Raw genomic sequence first — 13235 nt, 5'->3', positions numbered from 1 at the left:
CTACTACCATCACGCCGTTTCTCCGCAGGGGTAGGCAGAAAGGATGGAACGCCATACTTCTGTCCTGAACTTCCGCCGTACTCCTCGCCTCCATCACATCTATACATCTAGTCATACATGCCCTCCGATTACGCAGACGTAATATGAATAAAACAACAATTTTTTGTAAAATAATATTTTATTGTGGTTGTAGTTATGGATGAAAATGCAATAAAGTTCATTGAATTATCGAATAGATTTTTCTCATCGTTCATCAGCAGCTACCAACTTCATTCCGGATCGTGTTAGAAGCAAGAGTGTAATTTTGATGAGTCTTTGATCAATTTAATATACAGTAGGAATAAAAGAATTGAAAAAACATTTAAATATTTTTGTTTCTTTGATTTGCCTATTTTGCTTAGGGAGCAATGGAAATTCCAGCAGTTTCAGAGATCCAGTCCACGTAGCTCGTGACTCGAGTGAAGACCGCTGGCCATCCTACTTCGCATCCAAGAGCGATTCCGAAGGAAACAATACCGACCTAGACAAATAAAACAACAATATAATATTTCACATTGATTACGATGCAAATTATTTTGTTTTTTTTTTAAAGTATCAAATCATGTATAGAATTAAAAGAAAGAAAAAAAAATTACTGCCTATCTAAAAAAATGAGCTGGATTTGGTTATCACGAAAACGTTCGCCGGATATATCCAGCAAATAGATCCGTGCGCAAATGCTTAATCGTTTTAGTATTGGGATTTTTTCTTACATAAATCCTAAAATTTCTGAAGATTTTTTTGAAATTGAAAATTCAGTGAACATTTTAAGGGCAAAAACAATGGGTTTTTACAGAAAAATGTTTATTATTTTTTCATAAAAAAATTTGTCAAATTTGTTTATTTATGAATATTATTGGCGAATTGGAACTTAAGAAAGCTCCCAGTTTGACTGCCAAAATATACTGGCGTCATCGTGGGTATATCGATTGCCACACTTTTGGCAAAGTATACCAGAGTCGATTTATCGATTCTCCGCAATTGAACGATTAAGGCAGATATTACTTGCAGATCCTGAAGGAGTCCAATATCCAAATGGCTCATGATGTAATTACTATTTTTCTTAGACTTACAACAAATAAGTCAGTTAATTTCTTTCATAAAAATAACTTGACTTTAAAAGTGAAGCAAATGTTCTGTTGTAGCAAATACCTGCTTAAATGAGTAATCCACAAAAATATACTCTCTGTTGAAGAAATAAAAATTTTGGAGAAAGATTTTTTTTCTGCGATTCAAATATATTGTTTTTTTTTTAATGATTACCAAAGGTATAGCATACAAATAAGTCAGTTAATTTCTTTCTTGAAAATAACTTGACTTTAAAAGTGAAGCAAATGTTCTGTTGTAGCAAATACCTGCTTAAATGAGTAATCCACAAAAATATACTCTCTGTTGAAGAAATAAAAATTTTGGAGAAAGATTTTTTTTCTGCGATTCAAATAAATTGTTTTTTTTTTTTATTACCAAAGGTATTGCACACAAATAAGTCAGCTAATTTCTTTCTTAAAAATAACTTGACTTTAAAAGTGAAGCAAATGTTCTGTTGTAGCAAAAACCCGCTTAAATGAGTAATCCACAAAATTATCTCTGTTGAAGAAATAAAAGTCTTGGAGAAAGATTTTTTTTTCTGAGATTCCCATATATTGTTTTTTTTAATGATTACCAAAGGTATTGTTTGATAAGTACATAGTCATAACGTCTTTTTAAGAGTTATTGATGTTTAGTGTAGATATTTATATATAATGTTAAAATTAAATAAAAGATATAAATAATAATATTTCTCATAATATAAAATAAATAATAATAATTTATATAAAATATAAATAATAATAATTTCTTAATATTTTTTTTGGACAGCCCTAATCTCCTAAATCTAATAAAGCTTAGCGTGCGTCGAAGAGGTACTAGGCAAAATCTGTATTCGCAGTATTTGTACATAATGTAAACTATGCGATGTTCTCTCCGATTCCGCGGCTTCACATGTTAGCCAATGCTTTTGATAGTATTGATTTATTTAATATATTGTTATCCACCTTGAAGTCTTTACTTTCTCAGCATTTCTTCTCCATGTTATAATGGATAAATTTAAACGTTGTGTTTCACTCTCTCTCGCTGCTCGCTGATAGTGTGTGAGGGAAACGTGTATTAACCAGAGTTTACTATTTGTTATTTTAGTATTACTTTATGTTTAAGACTTTTTGTTTTTGTTTGTCTGTTAGTGTATTCATTAGTGTATTTTTATATTTGATTTTGTATGTATGTATTATTTTAAAGGCTTTAGCCGTTCAATAAATAAATAAAATAAAAATTTAGTAAAATAAAATAATTTACCTGGATAACCTTTCCATCCTTAACTACTGTCAACGGGCCACCGGAGTCTCCCTAGAAATAATGTTAAATTTGCATTACAAATATATATTACATCAAAAATCAAAAACAATTTTAAACTTGCCACAAGATTGGGATCAAAATACAAGCAGTAAAGTGATTTAGATAAAAAAAAATTAAGCTAAACGAGGGTATTTTGAGCATTCAATTTGATTGATTTGATGTTTGATGTATGATGAAAACAACAAAGCATTTTTTGACTGTTTTTAGTATGTTTAGTAGTTTTGAGTATGTATTTTATGGTAAATTTTATGCATTTTACAAGAAAATGTCTAAAGTAAGCTTTTAATCTATTTAAAAAATATGTAGCACATTTTGTTTTGAGGAATAAATAAGCATAATGTATCATAAATAAGTGAAATTGAAAGTAATCAATATCATATGAAATCAATGGTGTTCATTCAAAAACAGATGATAAAAAAAACTGTTTGATAAACATAATTCACTTTCAAAGACTTGTTTCTTTACACTATGGTGTACAAAAGTTTACAAACTTTACAGCGAATCAATGCTGAAAAGTTTACAGCTTATCAATGCTGTAAACTTTACAGCATTGATTCGGTATTCGGATACGTGTCAAAGAAATGAAGATCTCCCTGTGTAAACATTTTTTTACAAAAGTTGTTGATATATTTGTCGATTTTATAGAAAAAGCTCGTAACTTACATTGCATGTGCTCTTCTTGTTCTCTCCGCTGGTGCAGATGTGAGTGTCTTGGATGACTCCCAGATACCTGATGTTGCAAGTAAGTTTGGTAATCACGGGCATGGTGACGGCGTTCAACTTTTCAGCGATAGCACTGCTGGCTGTAATATCACATCGACAATTTAATGCTAGAGATAAGTGAATGGAGAAAGAATTATGCGAACGTTAATAAACTTAAGTTCAAACAGGTGATAGTACATCATACCATTTTCTTTTCTTATGTACACCGATCGATCTTTCTTCTATCTGGCGATGGAATAAATCATTGAAAAAAATCGATTATTGAAAGTCATTCGAATAATTTATTCCAGTCAAATTACATATCGCTCACTCCTTTCAAGAACGTCATAAATAAAAAAACTTGATTTTTCAGGAGAACGTTTTTAAAGTTTAAAAATAAAATACAATGTTTTAAAAATAAATATCGAGCCACCTATTGAACTGTTTACTGCGCAACAGATCTTTTTAGGTAAAACCTGAAGGGTTTTTCTCCATTTGAAAAATAACAAAAAACAACACTTTCTGCCCTGTAGCGGGTAAATATTAAGTTAAAAATGTGCCTCTTTTGCTGGGTTATACAGTAGTACATTTTCTGGGCATTCAAAAAACATGCACAACTGAAAATTTACGATTTTTGATTTATGACGTTGTTGAAAGGAGTGAACGATATCTAGTTAAATTATAATAATTTATTTGACCTACCCTATAAGTCAGATTTTTTTGGTTCTGAAATTCCTGATGAAAATCCTGAAAACCGAAAAGTTTTTTGTCCAATGACTTAAACTCTATGACCGGAACACCAAAATATTCGTACATCTCAGAACACTTAAGAGAACTTGACTGATTTCATTAATTGATTCATCAGTCACTTTGTGGTAATATTTTTCCATTATTAATTTAAGTTTAACTTGGTAACTACAACAAATAATAATAAAAATAAAACCCTTATCCGCACCCCAATGGTGCATAGGGCACTGCGTCATATAAACTCAGAGTTATCTTGATCGTTTACACATGAAGGAAAGGTGATCAGCCCTCCGCTTCAGGTACCAGTCCAGGGTAATATTGAATAAATATTACAGTGAAAAAATCACTTATATTTATTTGACCCCCCCTGGGAATCGAACCCGGGACCTCCAGAACGCTAGCCGAGCGTGCTGACCATTACACTACGGAGGCGGTAACTACAACTACTTCTTAAAATCTATTTTGACACGTGTTTCGATGTATTCCGCACCATTTTCAAACACCGCATGTGAAAGTCTAAATTATAGAATTGTGTCATTGACATAACTTTACTATTGTGTTACGGAGATAAGCAAATGTACATATTTTTGGATACATGAAAAGTAATATTGATTTATTTGAATACTTACAATCAGACTCCAGACCCCACCCAGAAGCGGTGGCATCAGAATTCACGAAATTGTCGGACAAAGAGGACCTTGGGGGAAGGGCGATGGGCTGGATCTTATCTAGAAAAAAATTTACACCGTTAAAAATTAGGTGACGGAACCTTTTTTTTTAGAAGGTAATTGCATTTATTATTTACCTTGCTTATTATGTACAAGGTTTATAGATCATTTAGTGGATTTTTATTTCTTCTAGCTAATTAAATATGTTTTTATTTGAATCTATGTTGGGAACAGGAGGGATAATCTGGTGTGGGCCAAACAGGAACTTCTCAGCATTTGCTAATTGCTGAGAAGTTCCTCAGCAATTAATTCCTCAGCACAACGGATACTAAGAGATTATACATAATTTAATTACATGAAATGTGGTCTGGTACAAATATGGTCCAGTTATTGGTAAAGAAGACTCAAAATTAAAAATAATGTGTTTTTTTCATCATTTTTTTCTTTAAAGATTTTTCGGTTAAGGCCCAATATACGAAAAATCGCCACTTAATTTTCATTAAACCCAGGTAATAAATAGCCTGGGTTTGATGGAATTGTTTTTTTTGCCTAAAATACCGTTTTTGTAATATATATTTTTTATATATATATTTAAATCGTGCGGGGAAGCAGGAGCGATCTCTTGCTCCATCGTCCGCATTTTGGATTTCCCCCTTTAAGATTTTTCAGTTAATAAGGGCTAGTAATATGTACCTGTGAATTCAACGTCTACTGGGAGCCTGAGCAGAGCGATGTCATTCTGCAGAAGACTAGGAGTCCAGTTGGGGTGCATAATGGCATCAGTAGTAGTCAGGATGGTGTTCTCGGAGTCTCTAATCGAGTGAGCCCCCAGGACTACCTGGAAACTGGTCACCTGGTTCTGGCCGTCGAACACGCAGTGGGCGGCGGTCATCACGAACCTGCTGCTGATCAGGGAGCCTCCGCAGAAGGCGGTTCCTCCGGGAAGGGTCAGGAACAGACCGACCTGCGAAACGAAAATTACACGTCAGTAAAGAAGCAAAATTAGGAGTTATAACCTAATAAAATTAATTCTGAATTGGAGGTAATCTAGGTTTTTTTTAACAAGTATTTGGACGCACTGAAAATGTTGGATACATTCCTGTTTGACCCGATCCTTTTTGCTTCTTTTTTCTATAAAGGATAGAGGAAAGAAGCAAAAAGGATCGGGTCAAACAGGAATTTATCCAACATTTTCAGTGTGTCCAAACACTTGTTCAGAAATCTAGATTACCTCCTAAGAATTAATTTTATAAAGATATAACTTCTTATTATCAGGAAATGACCAGGAGATGATCCGGATTTGTGGACACACTCAAAACGTTGTGAAGGAATTTTAGTGTTCGTATGGTAAATAAAGCTGTTTCCCCCTTTTGTTGAAAAAAAAAAGGATAAGGCAATTTAATAATGTATCTTTTATGGAGAGGCACAGCGAATCGAAATATAAAAGTTCTCCATATGTATAAATGATTCAAATGTATTATGTTATAAATAAAAATGTAAATATATTAAATTAATAAAAAAAAATCCTTTAATACATTTTTTTATAAATACTTCAGAAGCATTTTTGAATGCTCTGAATAGTACGGCGATAAATTGATTGTAAGTAATATGTACACAATTCATATAATTGGTAAACGGAACTAATGATTGTTTTATTACTATGTAATAGCATACTACAAAAACAAACTACAGCGTAATTATTAAATATTGTTTTTTATATTAATTCTGAATTATGATATTTGGTTAAATTGTTTTTAAAGGGCATCACAAAGTAGTGTTATTTTATATTTATCGTATAATCTAATAAATATTGTAGCTATCGTGTAATCCATTAATACAACTTACATTTACATTTTTATCTTATACTTACATGACACTTTGAGATTGATTTCCTTAATTAACAATGATACCTGATTTAGTTTTTGTATAAAGTCCATTAATTTTGTAATCATTTTCAAGATATCATCATAAAATTATGCAGAAAAACATATCTTGTCTCATCTATCAATTGTTACGTATATTTCTCAAACCTTACGATATGCTCACAAATTAGCAACAAATTCCAGATCTAATGAAATTCCATAAAAATCATAGTAATTAAATAACATTTTTAGTTTAAGTTTTACGTGGAAAATACTACCATCTCTTAAAATCTACTGTGACACGTGTTTCGATGCATTCCGCATGATTTTTAAACACCGTTCAGCATAAATTTTAGAATTGTGTCCTTGGGACGTTGAAGGATGAAGAAGGAGTAGGAGCTGTTTCATATTTTTATTTTTTATAAGTAGGAGCATAGACGACAGGGGGAGTATTTCGTCATTGTCTAAAGTTAAGTCTAAATTTAAGAGTCGTGTTCATGGGACGTTCAAGGAAGAAGAGGAACTAGGAGCTATTTCTTATTTTTATTAATTAATTTATTATTATTTGGAACATAGAAAATAGGAGGAAGGTTTAAGTCGTTGTCATATTGTTAATTATGGGCTTATTATTATTTATATTTTTATGAATTTCTTTAATAACAATTGAAACGTGTCAAATTTGAGTGATTAACATATTGTTTCTGTCAGTGTTATCGAGATAATGTACGAGATTGGACGGGGATCAGGACGGTCGAGACGCTGTTCAGAGCTGCCTAAGACAAGGACAATTACTCACAAGTGATAGTCGACGTCAGAAGGACCTGACATGACATGAACAGAAGAAGAAGTGTTATTTAATTAAGTACCTGGAAGGGCCTGGAGTGAGGTACGACCTCTGCTCCTCCGACGATCCTGCTGTACTGCATGCGCTGGATCAGATTGAGGATCCTTTCAGCACCGCTGGGGACCATATACCTGTCCACAACAGGATACCCAGCCGAGGCTGCGGCCACCAGCATACAGAGTAATACTACAACCTTCATGATGTCACAATAACTGACTTCCAAAGCCTCCAGGGCACCCTTATATTGACGTCGGCATATCTTATCTGGTCGCGGTAGACAAATGTCTTGATTAATTATTTTATGATAATCTTTTTCATTTTTAAAATAATTGATGTAATTTATTTGCGTATTTTTTTATCAAATGCTATTTTGTCGCGTGACAACAACGGGAACATTGATTTTAAAACGCTTTTCGATATCTTTTTACTGTAATATTTATCATGTACTTATGTACTAAAAATAACGAGTACCGTAGAACGGGGCTATTTGAACTTTGATGTGTTACTTAGCCCAGTACAAAAAAAATAAATCTGTATTTGGTCTACAATAATGAACGTATAGACATGATTCATTGTTTCCTTGACAGGTGACACTTATTGCCACGATACTTCGATCGATACCACGATTTGTTTTTTGTACTGGGCTCAAGTAACACATCAAAGTTCAAGTAGCCCCATTCTACGGTATAGATTTACCTAAAGAATTGATTTTAATTTCATGAAATTGTTTAAACATATTATTGGGCGAGTGCTTTATTTAATGGTCAACTACCATGCTAAAGGTCTCAGACTCGATACCCGGGAGGTTGGAATAAATATGAATAAACATTAGTGATTTTTCACATTAACATTTATTATATTTTAATCTTATCCTGGACTGGCACATGAAGCGTATAATGAATCACCTTGCCTTCGTGTAAGTAACTATCAAGACAACAATGTGTCGATACAATACAGTGCCCTATGCACCATTGGGTGCGAATAAAGGTTAGAAGAAGAAGACTCTGTATGTATGAATATAGAAATTTTTCATTATATTATACTTGCGAGAGTACTTTTAATAAAACATTAAGCAATGTTACAAAAAATTCGATTTTCCTTAAAAATATATTGAGAGCTAATTTTTATGGTATGTTTATAATTGTTTTGTAGATATTAAAAGATCAAATGAAGTACATGAAATTCAACGCAATGTATTTTTTTTTCATTTATTTATTATATTGGAATTGCAATAATATGTACTTAAACCATAAATAAAATAAAATAGAATAAGGTACGCCGATAGGAAACCCATAAAATAAAGGAATATTTGAGATCCCAACAAGTAAACGCTAAATAACATTCCCGATCAGACAGTGAATTATTTAGGGGAAGTTTGGGTCGTATTTTGGCATCGACTGAGGGTTGGGGTTTAGGAACACCCGACCTCAAGCCACCTCATCTGAAAACCCGCTAAGTGCATTCCTAACACCGCATACTCTTTATCTATTCAGAGTGTCTGGGACAGGGGTATTAAACACCTCACACTTGCGTAGATGGGCTGAACGGGTTAAAGTCACAAATTATAAACTGTCATCCTTAAATGTATTGTGTATACATTATTAGTACATACAAATAAAACACTTGAATAAGACCACATTTGAGTTTATTCGTGTGAACACTAGTTTCTAGAACTACAGATGTTCTTATTAACAGGTTTTCACCCGATCCAAACTGATTGAAAATACAAATTGTAAAAATATTTTGTATTTTTACATGTTTATGATAACATCTGTAGTTCTCGAAACAAGTCGTGTTTATATTATTGAACTCACAAGTGGTCTTATAGAGTCTCGAAACAAGTCGTGTTTACATAATTAAACTCAAAAGTGGTCTTGAACAAACGTTTTAATTTTTATATTTGAATCATCATGTACATATAATGCCACAATTATTCTCATTACGAGCATATTATTAATGTATTAAAATCAACCAAAAACGAGGGTGAGAGTGGTCAAAGTTCGTACTTTAGTAAGGTAGTTTGGTGTTGTTATTTATCATTTATTATTATTAAATTTTATTGTATAAATTATATTGTTAAGAGACAATGCTACTAAACCAAAGAAATAGGTTTTGAAAAAGTGTTTACGCAAAAACGTAAAAACGATGTACATACATATATTTCTACTCTTATAGTAGGAAGGTTGTATTGATTAGCGATTCGATTGAAATCATGTAGATTGATTAACATAAAACTAGCGACGTTGTAGGTTAAAAATCAATAATCGTTTGTGCATTAATATTATAGGTTCACGCATATAAGAGAAGTTATATTGTAGTACAAATGGTCAATATTTGACCTTTATATATTGCCATCTGATATTAACATGTGTTTAAAAAATCTATTGAAATGTTGATAATTATGTCGCAATAGTGCAATATGCAGATTCATTTAAAAATAATATCCCTATTTTCTTTCTCGAGTTACATAATAATGGGTTAATTGAAACATATGTATAAAGAATGATGTCTTCAATTTAAAAAAAAATTATGATGATTAATTCATATTATCGCAATATTTTTTTACAGAAAACGGCAATCAGGAAAAACCGGCTTTACTTACTTATCTGATGATTAAAAGTATTGTTATTTGGCAGAGATAAAATCAAAACCGAAATCATTACGCTATATTTATTGATAAAAAATATATTTACTGATATTATACAAATCTAGTAGCTTTAATTTGAAATATAGATTATAAATGATGTTTTAATAAACACAGAGCGAACGTAAGTATTTTCTTAAGATAGTGATATCATTATAATAAAAATACGAATCTACGTAAATTTTGAGATGTTGTCAATCATATTAACATGGTAAATTTTACGCAGTATGAAAGACATTGAAAAATCCGATTAAAATCTTGATCTAATCCAGCATTAGTGAGTGAGGCTTAGATACACTTAAATACTGTAAAATATTCCTTCTTTACTGCCCCGTAGGAGAACGCAGAGAGAACAGAACGCCAATCTATATTTTCAAACAATCTTCGCTTCTTCCACATTCATGCACCTCGTCATACATACCCGCCGATTATTCTGACTCTTAACCTGACCACTTTCAAGAATTTAAATAATTTGATCACGCCAAGTTTACCTTGGTCTTCGTCTGCTTCTATTACCAACTACATTCGCCTCTTTGTTTTATTTTTGTTTTTAGTTTTAAATGCCATTCCGGGATTATCTACTATCAATGTATATTGTCTCATTAATTAATTCGGCAGTCACCTTGTTGTAATATCTATCCATTTTTAATTTCAGCTTTAGTGGGTAAATAGCACTATTTCATAAAATGTATTGCGACACGTGTTTAGGTGCATTCCGCATAATTTTCAATCACTGTATGGTATGTGAAGCTAAGTCCATGTACCTATTTCCATTAGAATATTGTACGTATACAGTGGAACCTCGGTATACGTCCTTAATCCGTTCCAGATCATGAGACTTATACCAAATAAGACGTATCCAAATCCGCAGTTTTCGCATCCAAACATGACGTATGCCAAGATGGACTTATTCCAACGCAGACGCATACCGAGGTTCCACTGTATATGTATATTTTATCTCTATGTATGCTATTTGCGGGTACGTATTTTTAAATATTAATCAGGGGTAATCTAGATATCGTAGTCATACAGGAGAAAGTGACCAAGTGCATTTTTTACAAAAACGTGATTATTGACTATTTGATATCTTACGCAAAGCGATTTTAAACTTGGAAGTATAAAATATTGACTTGTTAAAAATGACTAACTGTATTGATATTTATTTTCTTGCCAGGCAAAAGTAACTTAAATGGCCCTCCTGAACATTTAACGTTTTGTTAGTTGGTAACTTTCTCCTGTACGGCTGCGATTTGTATTATTATCATCTCAAATGTGTGTTAATGGAGGTATGCAGTGTTGAATACCTCTGGCGAAGAGTAACCTTTGCTAGAACAGTACTCTGTGTGGAACAAATCGACATGCGACATTGCTAGTACTAACTGCACGTAGTATTCCAACTTGGCGACACTTGAGCGGGAAATAAAGAGGCGAAATGGAGTCAGGGATAAGTTTTTCCCCAGAACTTTAAAGTGCACTGAGCCTAAGCTAAATAATTCATCATCTGCAGGTCTCATCCGTTGTAATCCTTTAAAAATACTCTTATTTTTCAAGTACTTGCCTATCGAGAAACGAAATCTAGCCTTTATTTGAGTAAGTAGTTGAATATCATTGTATATTGTATATCAACACAAATTCAACTTTATTTAAAAAAAAATGTTAATTCCAATTCTGAAATGTTGTCTAAGATTTTGCTGTCTTTATTTTTCCTTCGATTACTTTATAAATTATTGAATCATATATAAAGTGATTGCCTATTTCGTATACTAAATAAAGTGGTTGTATATTTTACACATCCAAATAAGTAATTTACTACTTTACATACACAAATAGGTTATGGTTTATTTTACCCACCCAATTGACGAATTGTCTTTTTTATACATCCAAAAAGGATTGCCTACTTTATACTCCCAAATAATTTATTGTCTACTTTATACATCCAAATAAGTAATTGTCTACTTTACATATCCAAATAAGTAATTGTCTACTTTACATATCCAATTAAGTTACTGTCTACTTTACACTCCTATGTAAGTCATTGCCTATTTTACACACTCGATTAAGATCATTTTCTTTTAGCAACATTTTGAATCTGATTTTCAAAAATATATATGTTTATTATACACTCAAGAGAGACAAGGAAGTTTTATGAGAACGAAATAAGAAAATTTAATGATATATATTTCTGACAACCTATCCTTGACAGGTTTTAATCATCGTCAAGGTTTGCAATGTGTTGGTGATTTTGGTATTGCTTTTACATTCAACAGGTGGCGCTGCCATCGAGGTTAACTAAAATCGTTAAAAACATGTTTTTACCAGTCACAGATAAAAATACCAGATACATAAGAACACAAACATATTCGAATGGAACGGTTTGTCAAAATTTCAAAGCAATCGGTGAATAACTTCTAAAGAGATTTAATATTTTGAAGAAACGCACATTCAAATTTTTATTTCAGTTATTGATTTGGCTCACTTTGTGGTAATATCAATCCATTTTTAATTTGAATTTAACTTAATAAATACCACTATTTCTAAATATAATAGTGAATATTGGTATTTACCAAGTAAAGCTAAAATTAATAAAACTTTATTTATTTAAAGCTTCATTATTTGTTTTACATACTTATTAAACGAATATTTACACTTAGTCTTTCATATATGATATTTCATTGCACAAATTGGCTAGTCTAGTCACCCTCCTATTGATATATATTACGAGGAGTTATAAGCCAGCGCTTTGAGGCTTTTGTTTTGTTTATTTTGGGGGAAAATTCGAGTAATTTGCATCAATTCTTGTGTCGGCATTTGCAAGGGTCTCGTCAAAAGAAGACAAAATGGAAATGGTAATCTAATCGCCGAGCTATCAAGCGTGGTCCACGGGCTGCAGCCTGGATGCGGGGATAGTTCCTTAATACGTTTTGGAGGTGTGGTACCGTGACGGGACACAACGAACCGACACTGCGCCTCGGGGGTTGAATGTATTATGGCATATATTTGAGGGTTGGAGTAACTAGGTTTTATAAACATTTATATATACCTGTACTTATTCTGATATCAAATAAAACTATATCAGATTGGTAAGGGTAAAATAGGTGTACTAGCTTTTGTAAATAATCATATAGGTTATTTAAAATTAATGGCATATATTTGAGGGTTGGAGTAATTAGGTTTTATAAACATTTATATACCTGTACCTATTCTGATATCAAACAAAACTACATCAGATTGGTAAAGGTAAAATAGGTGTAGTAGCTTTTGTAAATAATAATTTAGGTTTTTTAAAATTAATGGGATATATTTGAGGGTTGTAGTAGCTAGGTTTTATAAATATTTTT

General features: G+C 32.1%; 1 protein-coding gene across 1 annotated transcript; it reads right to left on the bottom strand.

Annotated features, from left to right (window-relative positions):
• Nucleotides 1-159: 159 nt before the first annotated feature.
• LOC148310440 (brachyurin-like) lies at nt 160-7452 on the bottom strand. The gene is made up of 6 exons (XM_088258385.1): nt 7276-7452; nt 5241-5511; nt 4509-4607; nt 3094-3233; nt 2371-2421; nt 160-520 (listed from the first exon to the last, which is right to left on the bottom strand). The coding sequence occupies exons 1-6, from the start codon at nt 7450-7452 to the stop codon at nt 398-400; spliced, it is 861 nt and encodes a 286-aa protein (XP_088114511.1). The 3' UTR covers nt 160-397.
• Between the last annotated feature and the right edge of the window lie 5783 nt (nt 7453-13235).

This window comes from Brachycentrus maculatus, unplaced genomic scaffold (assembly GCF_059751285.1).
Source record: "Brachycentrus maculatus isolate JH-2025_06_01 unplaced genomic scaffold, ASM5975128v1 h1tg000095l, whole genome shotgun sequence".
Taxonomy (NCBI): Eukaryota; Metazoa; Arthropoda; class Insecta; order Trichoptera; family Brachycentridae; genus Brachycentrus; species Brachycentrus maculatus.
The sequence above is the reverse complement of the archived record's forward strand: the minus strand, read 5'-3'. Positions and strand labels throughout refer to the sequence as shown.